This window comes from Thalassophryne amazonica, chromosome 4 (assembly GCF_902500255.1).
Source record: "Thalassophryne amazonica chromosome 4, fThaAma1.1, whole genome shotgun sequence".
Taxonomy (NCBI): domain Eukaryota; kingdom Metazoa; phylum Chordata; class Actinopteri; order Batrachoidiformes; family Batrachoididae; genus Thalassophryne; species Thalassophryne amazonica.
The window spans coordinates 101,241,226-101,266,936 of NC_047106.1; the positions used below are offsets into that span (position 1 = coordinate 101,241,226).

The following is a 25,711-nucleotide window of genomic DNA, read 5'->3' on the forward strand; positions in this document are numbered from 1 at the left end:
ATTGTTGCCCTGCACATAGGACTGTTCTGTTTTTACTGACCAATAATGTTGGCTTGTGTAATGGTGACCCTTTGTCATGAAATGACCCATTTGCTAATATCTCCTATGGTGGATTAGTGGTTAGCACTGTTGCCTCACAGCAAGAAGGTCATGGTTTCAATTCCCACCTGTGGGCTTTCTGTGTGGAGTTTGTGTAAGTTTCCTCGGGGTACTCCGGTTTCTTCCCATGTTTAAAGACATGCAGGTTAGGTGAATTGGAAACTTTATAAAAGTCCAGTCTCCCTTGCAAAAGAAGTCTCAGTCCCAATGCGACGAACCTGGTAAAATTAAAATTAAATTTAAAAAATGCATTACCTATCTGTTAGTTTGCCTGGCTAACGCCTGACAACATGACTTTTACGCCTTTGATAATCGACTGTGATCTCTGCTGATGTTCTGTGTCAGAGCCTGTGGTTCTCTCAGCTTTCATTGGACAGCAGCTGGGCTGGACATCTGCTGTGAGCTGTAGTCTGGCCAACAGATGGGACAGGTGATAAGCCGAAAATCAGCACTCTGCAAAACCAAACAGAAGTCCCTTCTGCCCCCTGTTTAGCAAACATTCAGCTCTCACTCTTTCAGAAAAACAACCAAAGCCACTACTCACTATCTGACTATTTAATGTGCTGGAATAAACATTGGACCTCATGGAGGAATACGTCTTCTCGTCTTTCTTCCTTTCCACAGTGAGGCCAAATGTGAGCATTCAAGCAGAGATGATTCAGCGAGAAGGAAACGATGTATGGGTGGTCTCTTGCATTGCATCTGGAGGGAGACCTGCCAGTGACATCTCCTTGGCACTGACCGCTGATGAAGAGCTGCAGGAAGAGGAAGACGTGGGCTCAGACATACATATAAGATCATTTCATTTCCGAGCATCAGCGTATGAGGGACGAAATGTCACATGCATGTTTGACCACCCCAAATTCACACAAAGGGAATCAAGAGTTTTAACGCTTCCATCCTTTTGTGAGTATGAGCGTGTTTTATACTGTGAGTGTGGAGGTCACAGCTCATCCAAGTTAAGACAACACTAGCAAAATGCAGGAAACACCCACATCAATTCTGCAACAGCCAGCTGCATCATAAAATGTCTTACAAATTGAGAACATGACTAAAATACAAAGAACACAAGCAAGTATAACCTGTAGCACACGCAGCAATTAATCTGATAACGTGTCTGCTTCAAATTCACACAACACACCTAAACAAGTCCACAGCACAACGGAAGTACTCCCAACACAGACAGAGGACTTTACCTGACCTCCACTGTTTAACGCATTGCAAATAAAACAAGAGCAATCACAGATTTCTGACGTCCCCATTCCAGATCTGGATCAAATCCAAAAGTCAGTGGAGTCTTCCATACCCTAATATCTATCTGTGGTGCAAATTTTGTCAAAATCCGTGCAGTACTATTGACATAATCCTGCTAACAAATAAATAAATGGCGATGATTTTATTACATCCTTGACAGATGTAATAAAAAAAGATGAAAATATCAATAGTTTAAGAATAAAATCATAAATAACGTAAACAAATAAACTTGCTCACCTCTACTGACCTTCTTTGTGTTAATACTTCCTTTGTTGGTGTGTTATATGACTTAGTGGTAGATACTTTATCAAATCAAATTGTTGCGTGTGCTGCAAGTTATACTTGTTTGTGTTTGAATATGCAAGACATTTTTTGATGCAACAACCTGTTGTTGAGTTGAAGTCAAAGTTTTTTCTTATGTGTAAATGTTTTCTGCATTTGCTAATGTTAATGTGTCTTTTTTTGGAAGTGTTGTGTAAAACCATAGTTTACATGTGGACAGCTGTGGACTCACTTATTAAATATTACGTTTTATTGTGCAGATTTGACAGCAGGGAAGTTGTTCCACTGGAAACTGGAAAACAGCAGTGTTGATGTCCGAGCCACTGAATCCTTAGAGCTGCAGGAAGGACAGAGGGACGCTGTCATTGACCTCAACATTACTGGGAATGTGCCACATTACACTGTTACTTGCACAAAGTGAGGACCGTTTCAATAAGACAATATATTTTTTGTGATTTACGCAGATTTCATTATGCTATCATATGCCAGTTGTTCAAAAAATGACATCAATACTACATCTTCCCTCACGTGTACAGTAAATGGACTGCATTTATATAGTGCTTTTCCATCTGCACCAGATGCTCAAATTGCTTTACAGTTATGCCACACATTCACACACACACCAATGTTAGGGTGCTGCCATGCAAGGCGCCCACTACACACCAGGAGCAACTGGGGGATTAAGGACCTTGCCCAAGTGCCCTTAGTGATTTTCCAGTCAGGCTGGGGATTGAATGGAGGATCCTCTTTTCTAAAGCCCAATGCTTAACCACTTGACCATCACCTCCCTGACTAGAGCATCACCTCCCCAGTACAGTACTGTTAAAAAGTCTAAAGACCCCAGTGGTTTGGCATCCGTGTAGTTTTTAGATTCTTTTTATTTATCATCTTAAGGAAAACTCAAAAAAAAAAAAAAAAAATCCATTGCTTAATTTTGAAGTATAAGTAAAATTACTGTGTTTTATGGAATATAAGCCACGCGAGACTAGAGGAAAGTCACACCTGTCAAAAAATGCCTCTTGAATTCGAAAACTATATATTAATCACACTGGTGTATAAGTCTCACCTTTTTATTTGTGGCATTTATTCTTTTATTTTACAGTTTATTTTGTGTTGTGTTTTGATTCCTGGGAAAGCTCTATATAAATACAGTGCATCCAGAAAGTATGGGTAAAACTGTCCGAAGATAGGTGCACCAAGCTTGTGGCATCATATTTAAGAAGACATGAGACTGTAATTACTGCCAAAGGTGCATCAACAAAGTATTGAGCAAAGGGTGCGAATATTTAAGTACTCTGTGTGTGTGTGTGTGTGTGTGTATATATATATATAAATTGTTTTGGGGTTTTTTTTTGCACAGTACTCTCTGTACATAAACAAACTACATACACTGTGGAAGAGGATGTGGTGACAGGTGTGGTGGAAACAAACCACAAGTGGTAGACAAACTGCACCAGATTTATACACATTTCCTGATTGACATTTTCATTAAAGATACACTCCAGCATTAATTTAAAGTCTATAAAAATAATGTTTCACTAATATTTTGTCTTATATAGTTTTCCCCCACAAATAAATAAAAAATATATAAATAAATTGTTTTGAAGAAAAAAAAGTCTTGAGAGCAAATGAACCAGCCTTCAAGCCCTGCCCACTGCTCCTGTGATTGGCTTGTACAAGTTTAGATTGTGTTGTGATTGGCCTGCTCATTTTATGACATCAATGATGTGGGTTGTTTATGCTTTTGAGAAATTCAGATTGTGGACAAAGAAGTCCACTTATAGAAGAATGCTTGTGCACCAAGTGCATCATGACTGCAACAATAAATGAAAACAACATGACACCCGACATTCACGAGAAAGAGTTCAATCTTTGTCTCATCAAATCGGAGAATTTTGTTTCTTATGGTCTGAGAGTCCTTCAGGTGCCTTTTGGCAAACTCCAGGTGGGCTGCCATGTGCCTTTTTCTAAGGAGTGGCTTCCGTCTGGCCACTCTGCCATACAGGCCTGATTGGTGTATTGCTGCAGAGATGGTTGTCCTTCTAGGAGGTTCTCCTCTCTATGCAGAGTAATGCTGGAGCTCTGACAGAGTGACCAGAGGGTTCTTGGTCACCTCCCTGACTAAGGCCCTTCTCTCTCGATCGCTCAGTGTAGATGGGCAGCCAGCTCTAGGAAGAGTCCTGATGGATCTGAACTTCTTCCATGAACTTCCATTTATGGATGATGGAGGCCACTGTGCTCACTGGGACCTTCAAAGCAGCAGAAATGTTTCTGTACCCTTCCCCAGATTTATGCCTGAAGACAATCCTGTCTCTGAGGTCCACAGACAATTTCTTTGACTTCATGCTTGGTTTGTGCTCCGACATGCACTGTCAACTGTGGGACCTTATAGACAGGTGTGTGTCTTTCCAAATCATGTCCAATCAACTGAATTTAATCCAGGTGGACTCCATTTAAGCTGTAGAGACATCTCAAGGATGATCAGTGGAAACTGGATACACCTGAGTTCAATTTTAAGCATCATGACAAAGGCTGTGAATACTTATGTACGAGTGATTTCTTAGTTTTTTATTTTTAATAAATTTGCAAAAATCTAAAAAAAAAATTCACCTTGTCATTATGGAGTATTGTGTGTAGAATTCTGAGGGGAAATTTTCAGCCATTTTGGAATAAGGCTGTAACATTAAAAAATATGAAAAAAGTGAAGCACTGTGAGTAATTTCAGGTGCACTGTATACGAGGTTTATTAGAAAACTAACCGGCAGTTTTATAAAAAAAAAAAAAACTATATGGATTTGAATCACGTGCGATTACACCAGACATGCTTGAACCCTCGTGCGCATGCATGAGTTTTTTCACGCGTCGGTGACGTCATCCGCCTGTGGGCAGGCTTTGAGTGAGCACTGGTCCAGCCCTCTCGGCTGAAATCCTTTGTCTGCGACGCTGCTGGAGACGGCGCGCGTTGCTTTATCAAAGTTTTTTCAGGACCTGTGAAGGATATCCGAGTGGACACTATTCGAGAAATTCTGCTGGTTCTCGGTGAAAAGTTTAACGGCTGATGAGAGATTGTGGAGTTTCTTTCGCTTTAAGGACAGCTCACAAAGCGGATCGGCGCGGTCGGAGGTGGCGTCCGTCTGGCTGTTCCGAGCTGAAAACATCCTAATTTAAGGCTCTGTTCACCCAGGATGTCGTCAGAGAACAGAGAAGTTTCAGAAGAAGTCGGCATGAGGAGTTTATGCGGACATTCCACTGTTAAAGGTCATTTTGTAATGAAAGAACGTGCAGGCAAATTCGCCGAGTTGGTTCCGTGACGACGTGGAAAATCCGTCTGTGCCACGACAGGAAAAACACCTCCGTGTTGAAAACCATTTGTAAAATTCAGGCGGCTTTTGATGGCTTTCAACAAGTGAGTATCTGAGAAATTGTTTAACAGCTGGGCATGTTCCAACTTGTCCGTTAAGGTTTCCAATGGAGGTGTTTTTCCTGTCGCGACCCCCCCGCGGTCGGGTCCGGCCCGACATGCGAATCTGCCCGCACGTTCTTTCATTACAAAATCTCCTTTAACAGTGGAATGTCCGCATAAACTCCTCATGCCGACTTCTTCTGAAACTTCTCTGTTCTCTGACGACGACCTGGGTGAACAGAACCTGAAATGTGGAAGTTTTCAGCTTGAAACAGCGAGACAACGCCGCCTCGGAGCGCAGATCGCCGTCAGGCGCCGCGGGCCGTCCTTAAAGCGACACTTACAGACCAAAATCTCTCATCAGCCGTTAAAATTTTTACCAAAAACCAGCTGAATTTATCGAATGGTGTCCACTCAGTTGTGCCTTACAGTTTTGAAAAAATTTTGATCAAACAAAGCAGCAGTCTCTGAGCCATTCCTAAACAATGAAAAAAATCGACGAGAGGGTGGGCGACTCCTCACTCAAAGACTGCCCAAGGGCGAATGACGTAACCGACAGGCGTGAAAAAACTCTCGCATGCCCACGAGGGTTCAAGCATGTCTGATGTAATCACACGTGATTCAAATCCATATGGTTTTTGAAAAAAATAATGTCGGATACTTTTCTAACAGACCTTGTATTTTATAGTTTTTAGTTAACTGATGCAAATTATTAACTGCTCAAATTGATTTAAGAAAAGGAATACTGTACCACCATTGTACTTGCTTAGTTATCACATGATGAGATGAAATATATGACAGAGTCTAGATCTTGACCTTGTTTGCCATTTCTTTTGCAAGTCAAACATTCAATATAATAACATCCTATTAGTTCAACCAATACTTTGTATCATTTTTTTTTCAGTATTTGTGCAACTGTAATTTTTTGACTCCTGTACAAACTAAAATTGGCCTTTGCCGTTTTTTTTTTTTTTTTTTTTTTTTGCTGTTTTTATTTCATAACTCCAGAACTGCTGGCCATAGACAGTCCAAACATTTTTACATTCTTTATGAATAAACAAATATGTGTCATGCTTTTCAACATGACTGGAACATTTTTCAGTTTTGATCCCCGGGTAATTCTTAATCAAACCCTACAATAATATAGCTGCCACTCTGGAATATTTTTGTGTCTGCCATTGTATATTGGAGCTGGATTGTGTCATTTGGTCATCATAATGTTACCATTTAGGTCAAAATGGAATTGACTGTGGTGGCACTCAAAATACAACTGCCTGTTATGTTCTCTGTAGAGATGATGGACCTTTGCCTGAAGGTGTGGAGGTATTTGGAAGCAACCTTACAGTTCCGGGTCCTGCAGACTCACAGCATGCTGGCCTTTATGAATGTGTCGCCTCCTATCACCAGCACAAAGCAATGCTACAATTTATCATCACACTTAAGCCTACACAGCCTGGTATGTGAAACGTTTTCCAAGCATTTCTCAAAAAGAAGTTCTCAATATGCTCCCTAGCATCAACTGAAATGTTGATCAAATGTTCAAAGAAAATTGGATTTTCTGCACCAACTATGAAATATTGATTCAGAGATGTCTCTGTGCTCACATCCTCTCAGTTCCTCCCACAATAAGAGTTGCTCTGCACAATGAAGACGGACAGACAGTAATTGAGTGCTCAGCAGCTGATGCTGTTCCTGCAGCCAACGTGTCCTGGCTTCTACCACAGGGTGTGTCTGGAGTCTCTCGGTTCAATTTCACTTCTCATAATGGAAGCCACTCTGTCAGAGGAGTTTTGCTCCTCCTTGCCTGCTCGCCTTGGGAGCTTGCTGTAGAATGTGTGATAAATCACCCTGCTTTTGAGAAGCCGGAGAGCAGAAGTGTAACTCTCTCTCGTTGTGGTATGTTGGACAAATCAAGCGGTGGATTGTTTCTGTCTGAGTAGCATTAACACACCACAGATTTGATCATTTTTCTTAACTTCCTGTAGCTTAACGTGTCTTTCCCACGCAGCTCAGCCCAACATCACTATGAGTTCCAGCACTGAGTGGAGAGGAGGTGAAGAGTACACGTTGGTGAACTGCTCCGTAGACAGTGCTGCTCCTGCAGCAACCATAACTTGGCACACTGGAAACAATGACAGCAGCACCAGTTACCTGAAGGAGACCAGCACGCTGCTTCAGCTCCATGCTGAGGGTTTGGTATCTGTCCGTAGCTCTGTGCACTTCTTGTCCTCTTTGTATTCTGATCAGAATTTGACCTGCACAGTGAAGCATCAAAGTCTAGAGGCCCCTGAGCAGAGAACAGTCCAGATTTTGCAGCACAGTATGTCAGTTCTTCTAACTGTTCCTCTCTGTCAGTAATGCAGATGTGCACATGTGTTCATTCCTATCCTGTTCCCACTCTTCTTTCAGGAGCCCCAATGCTGAGGGTGTTCATAGTGAGACAACAGGATTCCCCTCTGTGGCTGGCAGTGTGTGATTACCAAGGGGAAGCTGGGAGGACAAACCTGACCTGGGTCCTTCACCAGAATACTAAAGCCCAAAGATATCTGCCATCAGTGTACAAGGGTCACACACAGACATCCAGGATAACTTATCAGTTTCCACTGGCTCTTCATGAGGGCCACAACCTCAGCTGTGTTCATCAGTGTGAACATGGAATCACAGAAAAGAGGACAATTCATATTCCCAGATACTGTAAGTATTACCCAAAACTGCCATTTTTTAAATTTTAAAATCTCAGCTTGAAGTGTTTTTGCTCTATTCACATTAGGTGAAAACAGAAAAGTCATATTTGGCTGTTCTGAGATACATCCAGTGCTTTCAAATGATGGTTAGAGACAATAATAATAATAATAATAATAAATTCTTTTGGTTGTACTTCTTGCTGGGCAGATGTGTGCATGTTATGGTAAAAGGGGCAAATTTTGCAGAGACATTGTTTATGATTAAAAAATGTAGATGTCATGTCAAGCTTTTTTCCGTTTTTTTATTGTAAAAGAGTAATTGTAATTGAAATGGATTTCATGTCTTAGGGAACATAGAATATAACAATTTGTGTCTGTATGGTGTGGAGGGTTCCTGGCTCAAGGATACTCCTGCCCATTCTCCATGGAATGTGGAGTTAAATGGTAAATGGACTGCATTTATATACCGCATTTCCATCTGCATTAGACGCTCAAAGTGCTTTACACATCAATGCCTTACATTCACCCTGATGTGAGGCTACTGCCATGCAAGGCGCTCACTAAACACCGGGAGCAACTAGGGGATTAAGGACCTCACCCAAGGGCCCTTAGTGATTTTCTGGTCAGGTTGGGATTTGAACTAAGGATCCTCTGGTCTCAAGCCCAACGCTTAACCAGTAGACCATCACCTCCCCTAAGTTGTGTCAGGAATGGCATATGGCATAAAACCTGTGCCAAATCAACATGCAAATCCACACTGAATCTGTGGCAGTGACCCTGAATGAAAACAAGGGGGAAGCTGGCGGGACTTACTATTATTTTCAAGAGAAAAACTGAGCATGGCATGATATCTAATTTTTTTGGACATGTATACATAGTATATACAATAAACAGTATCTGTGCAAAATTTGCTATTTTCACCATAGCAGACTATATATATATATATATATATATATATATATATATATATATATATATATATATATACACAAGGTTGGGTAGGATTACTTTGAAATGTAGTCCAAAAGTAATCATATTACAAGTAATCCAAATGTATGTACATACATACATGTAATCCACATGTATTCTTTCAAAGCAATCCTACCCAACCTTTTGTGTGTGTGTGTATATATATATACGAGGTCTATTAGAAAAGTATCCGACCTTATTATTTTTTTCAAAAACCATATGGATTTGAATCACGTGTGATTGCGTCAGACAAGCTTGAACCCTCGTGCGCATGCGTGAGTTTTTCCACGCCTGTCGGTTGCGTCATTCGCCTGTGAGCAGGCTTTGAGTGAGGAGTGGTCCAGCCCCCTCGTCATTGTTTCATTGCCAGGAAATGGCGGAATGATTTGGGCTTTTTTTCCATCAGACTTTTTTCAGAAACTGTTAGAGACTGGCAGCTGGAAACCATTAGAAAAATTTATATGGCTTTCGGTGAAAATGTTACAGGCTTGGTAGAGAATAAGGAGTGTTACTGTCACTTTAAGGACGGCCCCCAGCGGCTGTGGGGTGCGGCGCGCTCCGAAGCCGCCATCGTCAGGCTGAATGGATGTGCCTGGACATGCCAGAACATGTCCCATGAGGCTTCATCACGGCGTTGCTTTGCGCCATGTGGCACCGCTGCGATGTGCGGAATTCCTCCGCACGTCTGTCTCAATGTGCTGAAAAAGTGCTGATGTCCACGTCTTTTCACAATTCCTGTGCTAGTCAGACGACGTCCCGGATAAAACACAGCGTCCAGTTTGAAAATGAACGGCACATTCCACTGTTACAGGAGTTTTTGTCATGGAAAGAGGAGCGGAGGCTTCGCGCGTCGCGGCGGTGCCGCATGGCGCAAAGCAACGCCGTGATGAAGCCTCACGGGACATGTTCTGGCATGTCCAGGCACATCCACAATTTCTCGGATAATCACTCGATGGAAAAACCACCGACAGCTGTCTGAACGCCATCTCAAAGCCATGCGGTGAGACCAAAACGGAGGTGGTTTTGTCTCGCTCCAGTAGCGAATCCATCGTGATGCGCGAAGCCTCCGCTTGGCTTTCCATGACAAAATCTCTTGTTAAAAGTGAAATCTGCCAGAAAATGGTTGATGTCCAGCTCTTGTGATAACCAGAGAAATGGCACACGATGGTCATGGATCCAGACAGCCATCCGTTTAGAAATGAAATGGTCGTTCAGCCTGTCGATGGTGGCTTCGGAGCGCGGCGCACCCCACAGCCGCTGGGGACCGTCCTTAAAGCGACAGCAACACTCCTTATTATCTACCAAGCCCGTAACATTTTCATCGAAAGCCAGATAAATTTTTCTAATGGTTTCCAGCTGCCAGTCTCTAACAGTTTCTGAAAATATTCTGATGGAAAAAAAGCCCAAATCATTCCGCCATTTCCTGGCAATGAAACAACGACAAGGGGGCTGGACCAATCCTCACTCAAAGCCTGCTCACAGGCGAATGACGCAACCGACAGGCGTGGAAAAACTCACGCATGCGCACGAGGGTTCAAGCTTGTCTGACGCAATCACACGTGATTCAAATCCATATGGTTTTTGAAAAAAATGTCGGATACTTTTCTAATAGACCTCGTATATATATATATATATATATATATATATATATATATATATATATGTATATTGTTATGTGTCGACGCGGGTTGAGGAGCGGACCTGCGTCAGACGGAACCCAGCGCTACAAATAACCAGAAAAGCGGTTCCAAAAACAATATATTTATTTCACCCACTGGTGCATAAAAAGTGTAAAAACGGAAATAGCGTCCTTCTGGTGGAGTGAAGGCTGGCACGCTCTCCAGCGCCCAAAAGGATCGAAGCCCGGCGCTCCTGGACCCACTACCACCGCCAAACACCCCCCAGGTGGACACGACAAACCGACTCTCTGTGAAGCATAGAAGAGGTGAGGTAAGTTAGCAGTTACAACTAATATCCTTCAAAAGACACACACTATCAGCAACACATACAGGTCTGTATTTTAAGCTTTATGCAAATAAGCAGCTTCTCACAACAGGTGGAGGACCACTTGTCCGCATGCCACAGCGAGCTGCACAATCCTCATCACAATTCAAGTTTACTGCGTAACAAAATACCAAGTTACTATCAACAATTAATCAAACACTTAATCACCTTTGATGTGTGCTGACAGCATGTGTCCCTCACCCTTCCTTGCTTCACGGGCTCGATGTGTCAAACCCAGGCGCGGTCCTCAGCGTCTCACAAACGAACATCACAAGGTCGAGTTCCCAGCAGTTCTGCTTGAATCACACATGACTTAAATGCAGAACGCCATCCAATTATCTGCTTCAGCTGATAGTCTTTAAGGTTGCATGTGAGCACCATTCACAGGTGCTGCACATGATGTTGATGAGGGTGAAGGACTCTTCAGCCAGCACCTTCTCCACAGACAAATCAGTTGTCATGCCACCTGGAGAGCAAAGAAAAGAAAAGAACACCAAAATATCCAGCCACACCCCCCAACACACAACATATATATATCAAACAATGGCTGTGCTAAATTTAGTGCTTTGACCATAAAATGGACAATTGTAGTGATATTTTACACTTGTCCGCCCAGTCAACTATCAGCACAGCTGATTCAAGCTGTTCTATTCTCTGTGAATACGACACAGACAAACCAAAAAAAAAAAAGACTTTGGTGATGCTGCATTCACATGTTGCCATTTTGTGGCAGATAGTAAACCAGATGCTCCATTGTCTTCAATGAGTGAACAATGGAAAAATCTGGTACTACCCCACTGCAGAGGACTGGGAAGTACTGTTGTACTGGACCCATTCCTCTTCATTGGATAAATATGAAGCCAACCATGAAAGAACCTGTGTCAGGACTGGACGAGGGCAGGACACAAATGCAGGCTCGACAAAAGGAAATATACTTAAAGGGTGGTTTATTCAGGCTTGGGATCGTTAACAGCAAGGCAGTCCACGGAGCAAAAGTACTTGACAAGGATTAAGCTAAAGACGTGGTCCAAAGAACAAGCAAGGTCAAAACATGAGCAAACAGGTATGTCAGAGCAGAGGCAAAAAACAGGATCCAGAACACAAAACAGAGTCCAAAAACAAGGCTAGGCAAAACAAGAACGAAACAAGAGGCTGGTACGTGAGGGAATCAACGAACGAGCGGGGAAGAAGTGAACAGACGCAGGTTAAATAGGGACAGGTGTTAATCAGGAAATGAGGTGTACGTGGAGGAGGAAAGGCCTGGAAAGGGGGCGTGGTCAGGTGACAGTTAAGAGGCCAATGATGCAGAAGGGCGGTGACAAATGGGCAAGAGAATGACAGATGAAGGGGCGTGGCTGACTGAGAGGACAAAGTGCAGGTGCGGAACTGAGAGTGCAGTGATCCGGAAAAGACTGTGGAAACAATGAGAGACTGACAAGCAGGAGCAAGAGAAAGGTGATTAGATACAAACATGACAATAAGAGATAGAACAAAGAAAACCATGAACACCACCCTAACTTGATCAAAACTGAAAAGCATACAAGAACGTGATAAGTGAATCATGGGAAATCATACAATAAACCTACTTAGAACAGACAGAAGAACTACAAGAAAACAAAACTGAAAACCAAAACCAGAAATACCCAAATACTTAACAGAAGAGAGAACAGTAACATAAGCAAACAAACACTAAATGCTGAAACATAAAAACAGACTGTGAATAAACTAGAATGGAACTAAAACATAGTTGTAAAGTAACAAAGAAAGAAAGTGACAAAGCAATGAGAACATTGAATAAACGTGAAGAAAGAGGCAATAACAAAACAAGACTAAAACATAACTGAGGTGAAAAGTAACAAAGGCAGAAAGTGACAAAGCAAAAATCAGAACATGGAAAAAAACCCCACATGAAGAAAAAGGTAATTAACAAAACGAGGCTGATGCCAAAGGAACAGAACTAAATGAAGAAGGGCCATATGGGCTGAAGCCTGGAAACGGCCGGGACATGACAACCTGACTGTAAATGCTGAGACAGTTTTGTAGTCTGTCTAACAATATCAAAAGCAGAAGCCGCAGCAACACTTAAGTGGTATCTGAATCCATAGAAAACATTAAGTCGGCCACTCACTACACGATGATGGGATACAAATGTGTATTTTGGCCACGATCATACAGAAACGTAAGTTGTATTGCAGCGTGTGTGCAGCACCAGCATTATAAATGCGCATCTAGGTAAATTCATCAATGCAGCAGTTCAAACATGCCAAAATATGTGTGTTGCAGCCATTGCCATATTTCCCATATTACATATATCACATGCACTGCGGTGTGTTACACAGATGTTATAAAAAGCAGCAAGACACGTACAGGGGTGCACAGATGTGCGTGCACACACATTGACAGACAGACACATTTGCACTTGAAAAAACAGGAGTAGCCAAAAGTAAAAATATACTGAAGCACTCACCTGTGCACAAAGTCCACCGGACTTCCATAAAGACATTGTGTGTGTGTGTGTGTGTGTGTGTGTGTGTGTGTGTGTGTGTGTGTGTGTGTGTGTGTGTGTGTGTGTGTGTGTGTGTGTGTGTGTGTGTGTGTGTGTGTAAGAGATGCATGTTTCTGCTGTTGAAACATCAAGTAAGAACAGCAGAAAGAATCTTTTAAGTATCAACAACAAACAAGGGGTTTTGGAGAGACAGCGGAGATGAAAAAAATCAGCATGCATGAGATGTATAATTTGTTTCCACTCTTTGATTTATTTATTTTCAATTTTTATATCTAATTTTCACCTGGCTGCAACAGAAAAGATGCTTATTTTAGAGATGTGGGGATGGACTAGTTGTCTGTCTGGGTGGAGCCAGGGCGGTTCCATGGTGCAGTCGATATGGAAAAGTGCAACACTAGCACATGCTGCCAATCTATAGATATCTAGATTTGATTCATTAAGTACCAGGAACTGGTGGAGGAATGTTGGGGCAGAGGTTGGAGGACACTCTATGAGCCCATAGAAGTCAGCTGTAGGGGATTTGCAGGATGTTCACCCTGCAAAAGTCAATGGAGCAGCCAAAAAGAGGGCCATTCAATCTGCAAACAAAGCCACAGAGAATGTCACATGGTGTCTTTGGGTGAAGAGGGCTGATCGGTGGGTTGCTGCTGGGACAGTAGTCAGGGCCTGATCAACCCTGGCTGGGTTGGCTGGACGAGGGTGTATGATGTTGAGAGACCTGAAACACCCGATGACTCCAGGATACATCAGTGATGAAGCATCCCAGTGCATCCAGGAGATGTTTCTTGCACAGTATGTCCATGAAGTAAATACTTGAACAATGTTGACTGCACATGTCGCAATTGGATGTAGGTGAGGTGGTGCACGTGATGCACCTTTCTCTCTGTGCAAACAGCATTATTCTGCACTCAATAATATATTTGCTTTTCTTATTATCATCCACATAAACACCAATACTATCTATCACACAGTGTTTGTATCTCAAGTCTGTGCATACTTGATAATTTGGCACAGCACAGACATCAAACATTGGAAATAACTGTATAATTTAAACATACAGTATATATATTTTTTAATTTCTCAACAGTAGAGTGATGTCATAAATGTTGACTGCAACAGTTCAAGGAGATTGTCTACATGACCCGCAAGACCCTGTGTCAGTGTTAGAAGTTCTGATCAGTTTGGAAATAATCTATATATTAATTGAATAACCTCATGAAAAATACCTGTAAGTAATCATAAAAAGCAAGAATGGGTTAACATGACACAATGCAAATTTATGGTTTGGAAAAACAGTTTTGAGTTCATTTAGAGCTCAATTGAAGTTGCCCTATTGACACTCAACAATTTGTAGCACAAGGAATTTCCTTCACAATGCAGTTGTCAAAGGTAAATGCAGCTCTCAGAGCCATGACTGCTTAATTAATTTTTAATATAACCAAGGTTGATTAAAGGAGAATGGCAGTTTAATCCAGCTGACTGTTCCACAGATATCTCCTCTGTGAGAGTGCTGAACCACACGACTCCTTTGCACAGCCACTATGGAGGTGAACCCATCACACACAGACTGACCCTCAAGGAGAATCAACACAAGCAGAGAATAATGCTACAAGTCTACGGCAATGTCCCAGAGTACAGTCTGAAATGTCAAAGGTGATGTAACGTTTTAAGACAAACTACCCTCAGTCTGAAAACATGCACTTATAACATCCTCAGTCCCCTCAGTCTGTCTTTGTAAGTGAGAGCTATCGCCTTTACACCTTAATTCTTTTGGGGGTAAAGCTGATATTTATAAATACCATCACAGTGACAGTGACAAACTTAATTTTGCCTCCATAGACCACTACAGTGGAGTTGAAATGAAACAATCAAGATATGCTTATAGTGTTGACTTTCAGCTTTAATTCAGGGGTTTTAACAAAAATATGTATTATATCCAGGCAGCACATTGGCTTAGTGGTTAGCGCTGTTGCCTCACAGTGAGAAGGTCATGGGTTCGATTCCCGCCTATGGCTTTTCTGTGAGGAGATTGCGTGTTCTCCCATTGTTTGCGTGGGTTCTCTCCACGTGATCTGGCTTCCTCCCACACACAGGTTAGGTGGATTGGAAACTTTAAATTGTCCGTAGGTGCGCGTGTGGGTGTGAATGTGTTTGTTTGTCTAAGTGTGGCCCTGCGACAAACTGGCGTCCTGTGCAGGGTGTACCCTGCCTCACACTCCATGACTGCTGGGATAGGCTCCAGCCCCCCGCGACCCTCAGTTGGACTTAGCGGTTGAAAATGAGTGTGTGTGTGTGTGTGTGTGTGTGTGTGTGTGTGTATTACATCCCTTTGTATGCACAGGATCGCCATTGTCAGAGCCATTAAATAACTGGACAAACTAAATATAAGGATTTTTTTTTTCCAATACAAATCATCACTTCACAGCCAATTTTCTTTAGCTACATTAGGGGATGGACACATGAATGAATTTCCAAGTCACTGAATATGACTTGGACTTAATTTACATCATTCATTAAGAAATACAAACAGTATGGTACTGTGCTGCTTTATGGTAGAGGATTTTCTTAAAAAAATTAAAAAAAAAACGTTTTCACATTTGACATTTCAGTTGTAGTTTGCCAGAAGGCACAGGGGAGACTTGAGCTTAAATTTGACCTGTTCACTTGTATGAAATCCTTCTCTGTTCTTCTCTGCCATAAAGCTGCATTTTTGTTGATGCAACAAACAAAAGTTGCACAATGCAGTTTTTCAATCACAGCTACAGAAACCAGTTGCTCCTTCACAGTTTCAGTAGTCTCCTTCTTGCACGGTCACTCAGGGTTTGAGAACTGCAGACTGAAGACAGATTCACCATACAGTACCACACTCTGTGTATTTCTCAATGACTGATGGAAATTCAAGTGTAAGACGTATTCAGTGACTTGTAAAAGTTAATGTATCCATCCCTTTACTCTGAGTAAAAAATGGCCGTAATTCCTTATTGGTTGATGTGATATTTTTTGTTAAAACCTCTTTAATTAAAGCTAAAAGGGCAACTTGATTGCTTCTTTTCAACTCCATTGTCCTGATAAACAGTCACTGTCCAAACACTTATGGACTTGACTATAATTGTTCATTTGAAGGTCATTTGTATTTTAGGAGTGATGGCTCTTCTGTGCGAATGGAAGGTGTCACCCTCATTTTTGAGACGGAGCTGACGGAGCGGGATGAAGGTCTGTACATGTGTCAGGCTTCCTTCTATCACCACACAGCTGCAGTCCACATTCAAGTGGAGCTCATGAGCGAGGAGAAACACTTTGGTAAGTATCTCCTGTGTCCTCTGGACTAGTAAAGGCGTCTGCGTGGTGTTGACTGTTTTTTTTTTTTTTTTTAATGTTGTAGTGCTGATGGCCCTGATCTGCTTCTCCTCGGCCTCGGCCATCGCTCTCATCGCAGTCGTCGTACTCTGGGTTTTCTGGTAAGCTGAACACCTCCACAGGTGATCACTCTCCAGGCAAACGAGCGCAACACAGTATGTGCCACGTGTTAATACACAAACAGGAAGCACAGATTGTTAACTTGACTCACCAAAAACCCACGTTTCGTGCAGTTACTCGCAAACAGGAAGGAGTGTGGCTGGAGCAGGCAGGTGTTTGTACCACCGCAGCTCCGCTTCGACACAGGTAGAAAATATTCCGCCTGTCTGGCTGAACAACACTGTTCCGTTTCCTCATCTGCCGTCTTTCAGCTTCAACAGATTGTTCTTATTTGGCCCGTTATCAGAAATGTCACATTGCAAAACTGAAGGTAAAAAGGTCCAAATGCTGTGAACTCAGCTTTCAACTTTACAGCTGCCGGGGGAAGAGTCAGTGAATTCTTTTGCGTCTAATGTGGGATATCTGTCATAGTCGCAGAAATGTTTATGGTGACTACTTGCATAACTTTCCGCATTTGGTGCCAAGTTGAACTTCTCCTGAGGTATGTGTCAGGATCAGATTAGGCCACATGGTGAAAGGAGTGCAGTGTGGATCAATGCAGGTTCAGAGGCCTTTCCAGCAGGCCGGTCACAGCGTTTAGTCAAGGTGCCATTGGCTGGATGGCAGAGCCTCTGTGCCATATTATTGTAGTGGGAGGGGCCTGTCAGACTAATTTGGGAAGGTCACTCATGCGGGGCACAGCAGTGTATGCAAGAAAACATGACTCCCCAGGAGAAAAGATATTTTTGGACTTAGCCCCTTCCACTCTCCTGTTCGATGCCGGGAACACTTTTACGACAGCTGTGTGGCTGGTGTCATAATAGACGACCAAAAGCTTCTGACACCAGAGATCAATGACAAGGGCTTGGTTTACTGTTTTGTCCCCATCAACATTCCTTTGGCACAACTCACATACCTGCAACTGTGCAAACACACTAGGCCACAGCACCATCTAGTGACAGCTCAGCAACTCCCCCATAAAAATGTTTGCAAAATGCAGTCTGCCCTCCCGAGCATGTCCAACCAGCATGCCAAACTCCTGCTCTTGCTGTTGATCTTATAAGACTTGCTGTGTCATGTCTATCCCGTAAACTGTCACAGATTGTGTTGATAACTAATATCATATTATCTGGATTAATGACTGGAATGTTAGTTACATCTGTCCAAAAGTGCATGATAAAGAGAGGAAAATAACCCATTGGTCTATAAGTCACATTTACAGGGTTTTTGAAATGTGGCATTATTTCTTCATGCAACCTGAAGCGAAATGAATTTATTCAGCAGATTTACTTATAACACAAACACCGGGTTAGCAAGCAGAAGTTAACGGGTTATGTGTTATATGAGCCCACTCGCACATCTTCAACCACTTACTCCAATCAAGGGTCATGGGGTACTGGAGCCTATCCCAGCATTCAGAGGGCATGACAGGATGCCAGTCTGTCACAGGGCCACATACAGACAAACACATTCACACTCACATCCACATGCACACCTACAGACAGTTTTAAAGTTTCCAATATAGTACCTAACCTGCATGTCTTTGGATGTGGGAGGATACCGGAGCACGTGGAGGGAACCCCCGCAAACATGGGGAGAACACACAAACTCCACACAGAAAGGCCACAGATGGGCATCGATCCCATGACCTTCTTGCTGTGAGGCAACAGTGCTGCTCACTAAATATAATTAGCTTTAAAATTTTTAAAACATTGTTAGCCGATGGGCAGCACGGTGGATTAGTGGTTAGCATTGCCCTATTACATAATATAGACAGGTGACAGAAAATATCCCAATAGGATTAATTAATTGAATTAGAAACAGTCTTGATAAAAGCTTATCAGCAACATTAACAAACTTAATTATCAACGATGTAGATTTGCTTTTTACTTTGGCAGCACAGTATTTAGTGTTTAGCACTGTTGCCTCACAACAAGAAGGTCATGGGTTTGATTCCCACCTGTGACTTTTCTGTGTGGAGTTTGTGTGTTCTCCCCGTGTTTGCGTGGGTTCTCTCTGGGTGCTCCAGCTTCCTCCCACATCCAAAGACACGCAGATTAGGACTGGAAACTTTAAAATTGTCCGTAGATGCGGATGTGAATGTGTTTGTTCGTCTTTATGTGGCCCTGTGACACAGGGTGTACCCCACCTCATACCCTACGACTGCTGGGATAGGCTCCAGCCCCCCTTGGCCCTTAATTGGAGTAAGCAGTTGAAGATGAGTGAGTGTTAGCCGATGGCATCCAGTTAATGGTACATTACTGCCATCTTCTGTTCCGGAGTGTGGATGACATACCTTATTCATTCAGATCAGTTTTCAGAAGCTCCAGCTGTAGATGGTGCCATCTTGCTGCCATCATGCAGATTTTAATAAAACATATAATATGTAAGACACTTTGAAATATAGGTAGCAGGATCAAGCATCAGACTTACAGTATGGATTATACAGTATGGAACGAGTGTACAATGTTTATTTAGCTGCATCAGTGACCTGCAGATTAGCACGTTGCGAAAAAGGCTTCCTCTGCAATGCATGGTCCTCAGAAAATAAAAAAATATCTTTTCAAATCACACTGAGCTAAAAATAATTCAGTGTTTCAGTTGAAACAACATTTTTGTGACTACACTGATTTCAGGGGAATAACCAGTTCAAACTATTTTTATTACTTATTTTTGTTTTACAGCAAAAGCAAAACCGACAGGAATCACCATAAGGTAAGAGAATTTTCCCCTGAGAATTGACACATCCTGTTTTCATTCTCAGACCATCTTAAAGGCCCTTTCACACATAACACGAAGGCTGAAACCGGCTGAAAAATGGCCAAAAAACCCCCCAAAAACAAAAGAATCTGCGAACCTCAACAAATTCCAGCCGTTGTTGGGAGGCACAGGCAGTCGGACAGCTGTGTACGGATGCACTAGGACCCGCGGCAACGGTTTCGTGTATGCTTGTGTGCACACACAAACAGTGCAACTACATGAGAGGTGTGACACCACATCATGCTCACACAGCAGTGGAAGCATTCACATGTTGTACAAACATACATAAATCGACAAAACTGTGTAAGGACCAAATAATGAGAGAGCACAGAACATTATAAGAACAATGACTGTACTGTTTAAATATAAGACAATTATTTTACTGGTAAAGATGTGTAATTGATGCCTGATGACTTGGTGGTCTGTGTTGGAAATGACAAAACAAATGGATTTCATTTATTCTGTTATAATATTTCATTCCTGTTCTAAAGAGCTGAGAATACAAGAATCATCATCCTTCTGTTCCTCTATGTTCATGAACCATGGCCATGGATGTAAACAAGGAAGTAATGAAATAACATGAATGAACTGATGCACTCATATCATGAACACATCAGCCGGCTCTGTGCGTCCAGCTGTCCAGTGCAGGGCACGCCGAAGGACACCACGTCATGTGGACTATAACTCACATGGTGGATGTGACATTTGCATCGCTAGCTGGCCATTCACATGATCAGACAGATATTTCACATGAGGCAGCCTGGCTGATGGTGTCTGCAGTGCGCACTGAGAGAGGACTGAACACGTTCCAAAGGTGATGTTTTTATTTTTTACCATATCAAGAGAACCCGGTGACACATGTGCATCACAGTGGCATGTTGATTGAGAGGTGGCACGATATGTGTTCTCCATTTGTGAGTAGTAGAGGTGGTTGATACCGGGAATTTTGGTATTGAGCCGATACCAAATAAATACAGGCCCAGTTTCGCTGATATTGATACTGATACTTTTTCATATTTAAGCTTCATAGACCCAAAGGATCCAAAAGACCTAGGATAGAATTTCGCCAAACTACGTGACAACAAAATACTTTATTATCACAATCAACATTTTTGTTTAAAAAAATATAACACAACTTAAAACAAAATCTCCTGAGGTAGAGGGCTGACAAACCACAATACAAGGATGCGCTGCTCCGTGTTGTGTGACACAGCACAGTGCTGCTCTTACAAAGAGTAGACTTTTATGAATCTGTGTGCACAGCAGTCAGTGCATGCAGGAGAGAAAAAAAGCTTGAGTATCGATCTTTTTACATGAGGATCATTCAATATCAATGCCAGTGTTGGTATCGATATTATCAATATTAAGATCGATCCGTCCACCTCTAGTGAGTAGTGATGACACAGCAGTCAGGTGCAGCTGTGACTGCATGCTCATCACTGTGCGCGCTGAGATGTGGTTGGGGCGATCCAAAGGTGATTTAGTATGTTTGTTTTTTCCCCATGTTGTCATCGTTTGCAGACACGCGTACACCACCATGCCTTGCACATGGGTGATTGGAGCACATGTGACAATATGTGTTCCCCACTTCCCTAGCTTTGCATTACAGGTGTGGCAGCTGTGATGTGGAGTGGCACAAGCCACAGGAACGCAGTCACTGGCCGTGGGCCATGGTTGGCTCAATCCCTGCTTGATTTCAAATGACATCCAACCGATGACATGATTACATGTCAACCATGGTCCCTTGACAAAAGCGTAACTATAGTGGATGTGAGCGCATGTGATCATGTCAGTATGGACATCACCAACGAGCGACATGCCCACCTGCCAAAAGCAGCAAAGCACTCACATGAATGGGATCATGGCTCCAGGTGTGGGGCAAATGAGCTGATTCGTCAGGGAGGCTGTCACATGACGGATGGGACTGTATGGAGCCATTTTTGTTGGGGGAAGGGGGGATGGCACACTCATATGCCATTTGTGTTGCTCAGGGGGAAACGGCACACTCACAGGGCACTTAGAAAAGGCGGGACCATCTGTGCAACCAGCTCGAAAGTGGTCACCTGCGCTTTACTTTTGTGATGGCTGCGCTAATGGCCCAGCCTTTTCTAAGTGCTCCGCGAGTGATGTTGGATGTTCATGGGTAGCACCTGGACTCCAGCCGAGAGTGGATCGAATGGGCACTTGACCGCCATTTGCCGTCATCTGGCCGCTGGTGTGAAGGCTGCCTCGATTACGCCATTTGGAGAGTTATCTCCCGACCTCCCAATACAACCCCTGGCAAAAATTATGGAATGACCGGCCTTGGAGGATGTTCATTCAGTTGTTTAATTTTGTAGAAAAAAAGCAGATCACAGACATGACACAAAACTAAAGTCATTTCAAATGGCAACTTTATGGCTTTAAGAAACACTATAAGAAATCAAGAAAAAAGGATTGTGGCAGTCAGTAACGGTTACTTTTTTAGACCAAGCAGAGGAAAGAAATATGGAATCACTCAATTCTAAGGAAAAAATTATGGAATCACCCTGTAAATTTTCATCCCCAAAACTAACACCTGCATCATATCAGATCTGCTCATTAGTCTGCATCTAAAAAGGAGTGAACACACCTTTGAGAGCTGTTGCACCAAGTGGACTGACATGAATCATGGTTCCAACACGAGAGATGTCAATTGAAACAAAGGAGAGGATTATCAAACTCTTAAAAGAGGGTAAATCATCATGCAATGTTGCAAAAGATGTTGGTTGTTCACAGTCAGCTGTGTCTAAACTCTGGACCAAATACAAACAACATGGGAAGGTTGTTGAAGGCAAACATACTGGTAGACCAAGGAAGACATCAAAGCGTCAAGACAGAAAACTTAAAGCAATATGTCTCAAAAATCGAAAAATGTACAACAAAACAAATGAGGAACGAATGGGAGGAAACTGGAGTCAACATCTGTGACCGAACTGTAAGAAACCGCCTAAAGGAAATGGGATTTACATACAGAAAAGCTAAACGAAAGGCATCATTAACACCTACACAGAAAAAAACAAGGTTACAATGGGCTAAGGAAAAGCAACTGTGGACTGTGGATGACTGGATGAAAGTCATATTCAGGGATGAATCTCGAATCTGCATTGGGCAAGGTGATGACACTGGAACATTTGTTTGGTGCCGCTCCAATGAGATTTATAAAGATGACTGCCTGAAGAGAACATGTAAATTTCCACAGTCATTGATGATATGGGGCTGCATGTCAGGTAAAGGCACTGGGGAGATGGCTGTCATTACATCATCAATAAATGCACAGGTTTATGTTGATATTTTGGACAATTGAAAGGATGTTTGGGGATGATGAAATAATTTTTCAAGATGATAATGCATCTTGCCATAGAGCAAAAACTGCAAAAACATTCCTTTCAAAAAGACACAGGGTCAATGTCATGACATAGGGTCAATGTCAATGAGCAGATCTGATTTGATGCAGGTGTTAATTTGGGGATGAAAATTTACAGGGTGATTCCATAATTTTTTCCTCAGAATTGAGTGATTCCATATTTTTTTCCTCTGCTTGGTCTAAAAAAGTAACCGTTACTGACTGCCACAATCTTTTTTCTTGATTTCTTATAGTGTTTCTTAAAGCCATAAAGTTGCCATTTGAAATGACTTTAGTTTTGTGTCATGTCTGTGATCTGCTTTTTTTCTACAAAATTAAACAACTGAATGAACATCCTCTGAAGCCGGTGATTCCATAATTTTTGCCAGGGGTTGTAATCTCCCAATATTAAGATTAACAAGCGAGCACCGCTGACAGATGAACAATGGAAAGCATCAAGACCCTCTGATGGGCCGCCGAGTCTGTAAAACGGAGCTATTCGTCTAGCTGGTTAATTGTGACTACGACTTAAACAAAAAATAAATAAATCGCATATTGTGTGGTAAAAAGCAGTGGCAGCAGGCGTGCGGATGTCTCAGTTATCTCCATTCAGTCCCTCGCAGCCCTAAAGTGGACTGAGCAGACAGCTAAGAATCCATGGTTCGCAACATTGTAACAGAAAGCAGAACAGACTTAGCCAATGACACTGCATGAGCTCTTCTTAGCTGCACCTGTACTCTACTGTCCCATTCCATTTTATATTTATTTAACAGTGAATAGTTTTGTCTATTTGACTCTTTCACTTCTTATAAAAGTGTTTTTATCTTTTGTTGTTGCTCCAATAACCCCAGATCAAATTCCTTGTATGTGCGAACTTACTTGGCAATAAATTAGATTCTAATTTTGATTCAAACTCCACTCAAATAACAAGGCCAGTGACTTCAAACCCACAAAAGGTGAACTCAAAGCTGCAATGAGTGGCACCTCCACTGAACTTTATTTTACTGTTTTACATACTGTACAATAAATTCTTTAATCAATTAATTGGGATTTTATAATTAATTAGGATTAATTAATAAGAAAGAAAAAAATACACGGTGATTGACAGGGCTCAAGGGTGGGTTGCACATTCATGATGTTTATGGCCTAGTTCAAAAATAATGAAGCCAAAGTGTGATATAACCATCAAAATTTAAAAGTGCTAGAGCGTAACACTTGCAACAACAGTTGGAGGTATCTTCTTTAGTCTGCAGAAGACTGAAACAAAGAAATTCTGTCCATTAGCTCCTGTATTATTGAACAAGTAATATAATTATTCTATTGAAGCAGAGTAGGAGATATAGTTAAGGTTTTGACACAAATAAATCAAGGACTTAATCTCAGCGTTACGCTTGCGAGTTTAGCTTGCTTTAGAAACATGTTTCTAGGAAATGACATTTCTACCTTTACAAAAATGTATTGCTGTGTTAGTATGAAGCACAAACAAACAAACTGACAAAATACAAGGTTATTTCTTTAACATTCAACTTTAAATGATAATGCTAAATATCAATGTCACACAAATTTATGAAAAAAGTGCTATTTTGGGGGTAAATTTCGTGCATATCTCTGGAACCGTGCGGAATTTTGCCATGAAATTTTCAGTACCTGTAGGCAACTCAAAGATAAATCTGAATGGTGCTAAATAAAATAATGGCTTGTTCATGACAAATGCAATGCAAATCAGCAGTTAGGCTTCATTTTTTTTGAACTAGGCCTTATGGCAAAAAAAAATAAAAAATCTCCCTCTCTGATATTTCCCAAAATTGTCAGTTATAGGTCTGACCTGCGTTCGACAACATGCCGTGTGAATGTTGCGAGCACGATCAGATGGCACTGCACCCTCATCTTGCCCGCTGTTCGAATGAGTTTCCAGCGTGAGCGACACACGAATGTAGAGTGCATGTGATGTACCCGAATGGACGTGGTGACTGCTGGACAAGGCATTTGAAGGTGGTTCCAATTTTTCACACGTGCCATTCGGCCTCATTCGTGTTATGTATGAAGGGGCTCTAAGCTTTTCAAAATTTTCTTAGTATATATACACTGTGGTATCATTACACCTACCATAAACCAACATTAAAAAATTTTAGGGCCCTTTTTTGGGGGGCTGACTGTTTGTTTCCCAACCAGGATTCTCTGTCGGCCCTGACAGCTCTGATGCAGGATCCTGGCTCTCCGGAGGTAAAGAAGCCCACACTGCTAGGTCAGGAATACGCTCAGCTGACCAACTACTCCATCGTCATTGATCTTAAGTCCACGGTGTGAAAATTAAAATCCCACCCAGCTTTACACTGTAAAAAGCCTTTACACGTCAGTTTGTTCCTCATGCATCCTCAACATGTAGACACCTGCAATATTATGTGTATTCTGAAACGTCAGTAATTTGCATGTTCAGAAATGGCATTAATGGTTGTAAATACTGCACAGCCCTTTAGCACTTTTACACTGTATTTTCAGTATTAAAATCAATTATGTTGCATTTAATTACTGTAATATACTTTGGCTTGGTATGACTTGAAGTTACATTTGTACTTTTACAAGTGCTGGTCAAGAATAAATTGTCAGCAATAGTTTGTCCCTATGCTGTAACAAGGGAACCATTACAGCGATCAAACTGTCAACAAAAGCAACCTTCAACCCCCCTGCCCACATCAATGCAGGGTTATACTGCCCGCTGGCAGTAAAGGATGATGCGTCTGAATAAGGTTTTTGCTCATCATTTGCACTTTTGTTCCTGCTGTAGTTGCAACAGTTTATCTGCCTTATAATGTAGCAATTAAAGCCTGTAAACAATTTCCTCACTGTGTCTCGAATTACTGGAAGTCATCACAAAGAAAACAAATTTATTTCCACTGACAGCAATCTTATTTATTGGAGGCACTTGATTG

General features: G+C 42.0%; 1 protein-coding gene across 1 annotated transcript in view; it reads left to right on the forward strand.

Moving 5' to 3' along the window:
• The window catches only part of si:ch211-149e23.4, a 55,984-nt gene extending 30,329 nt beyond the window's left edge, over window positions 1–25,655 (forward strand). The window contains exons 4-14 of the mRNA XM_034168356.1: window positions 724–1,005; window positions 1,896–2,052; window positions 6,331–6,494; window positions 6,653–6,934; window positions 7,047–7,358; window positions 7,448–7,732; window positions 14,692–14,854; window positions 16,341–16,501; window positions 16,584–16,659; window positions 19,342–19,372; window positions 24,954–25,655. Coding sequence (XP_034024247.1) covers window positions 724–1,005; window positions 1,896–2,052; window positions 6,331–6,494; window positions 6,653–6,934; window positions 7,047–7,358; window positions 7,448–7,732; window positions 14,692–14,854; window positions 16,341–16,501; window positions 16,584–16,659; window positions 19,342–19,372; window positions 24,954–25,088 — 2,048 coding nt within the window. The 3' untranslated portion in view covers window positions 25,089–25,655. The remainder of the gene's footprint in view (window positions 1–723; window positions 1,006–1,895; window positions 2,053–6,330; window positions 6,495–6,652; window positions 6,935–7,046; window positions 7,359–7,447; window positions 7,733–14,691; window positions 14,855–16,340; window positions 16,502–16,583; window positions 16,660–19,341; window positions 19,373–24,953) is intronic.
• The last annotated feature ends 56 nt before the right edge of the window (window positions 25,656–25,711 follow it).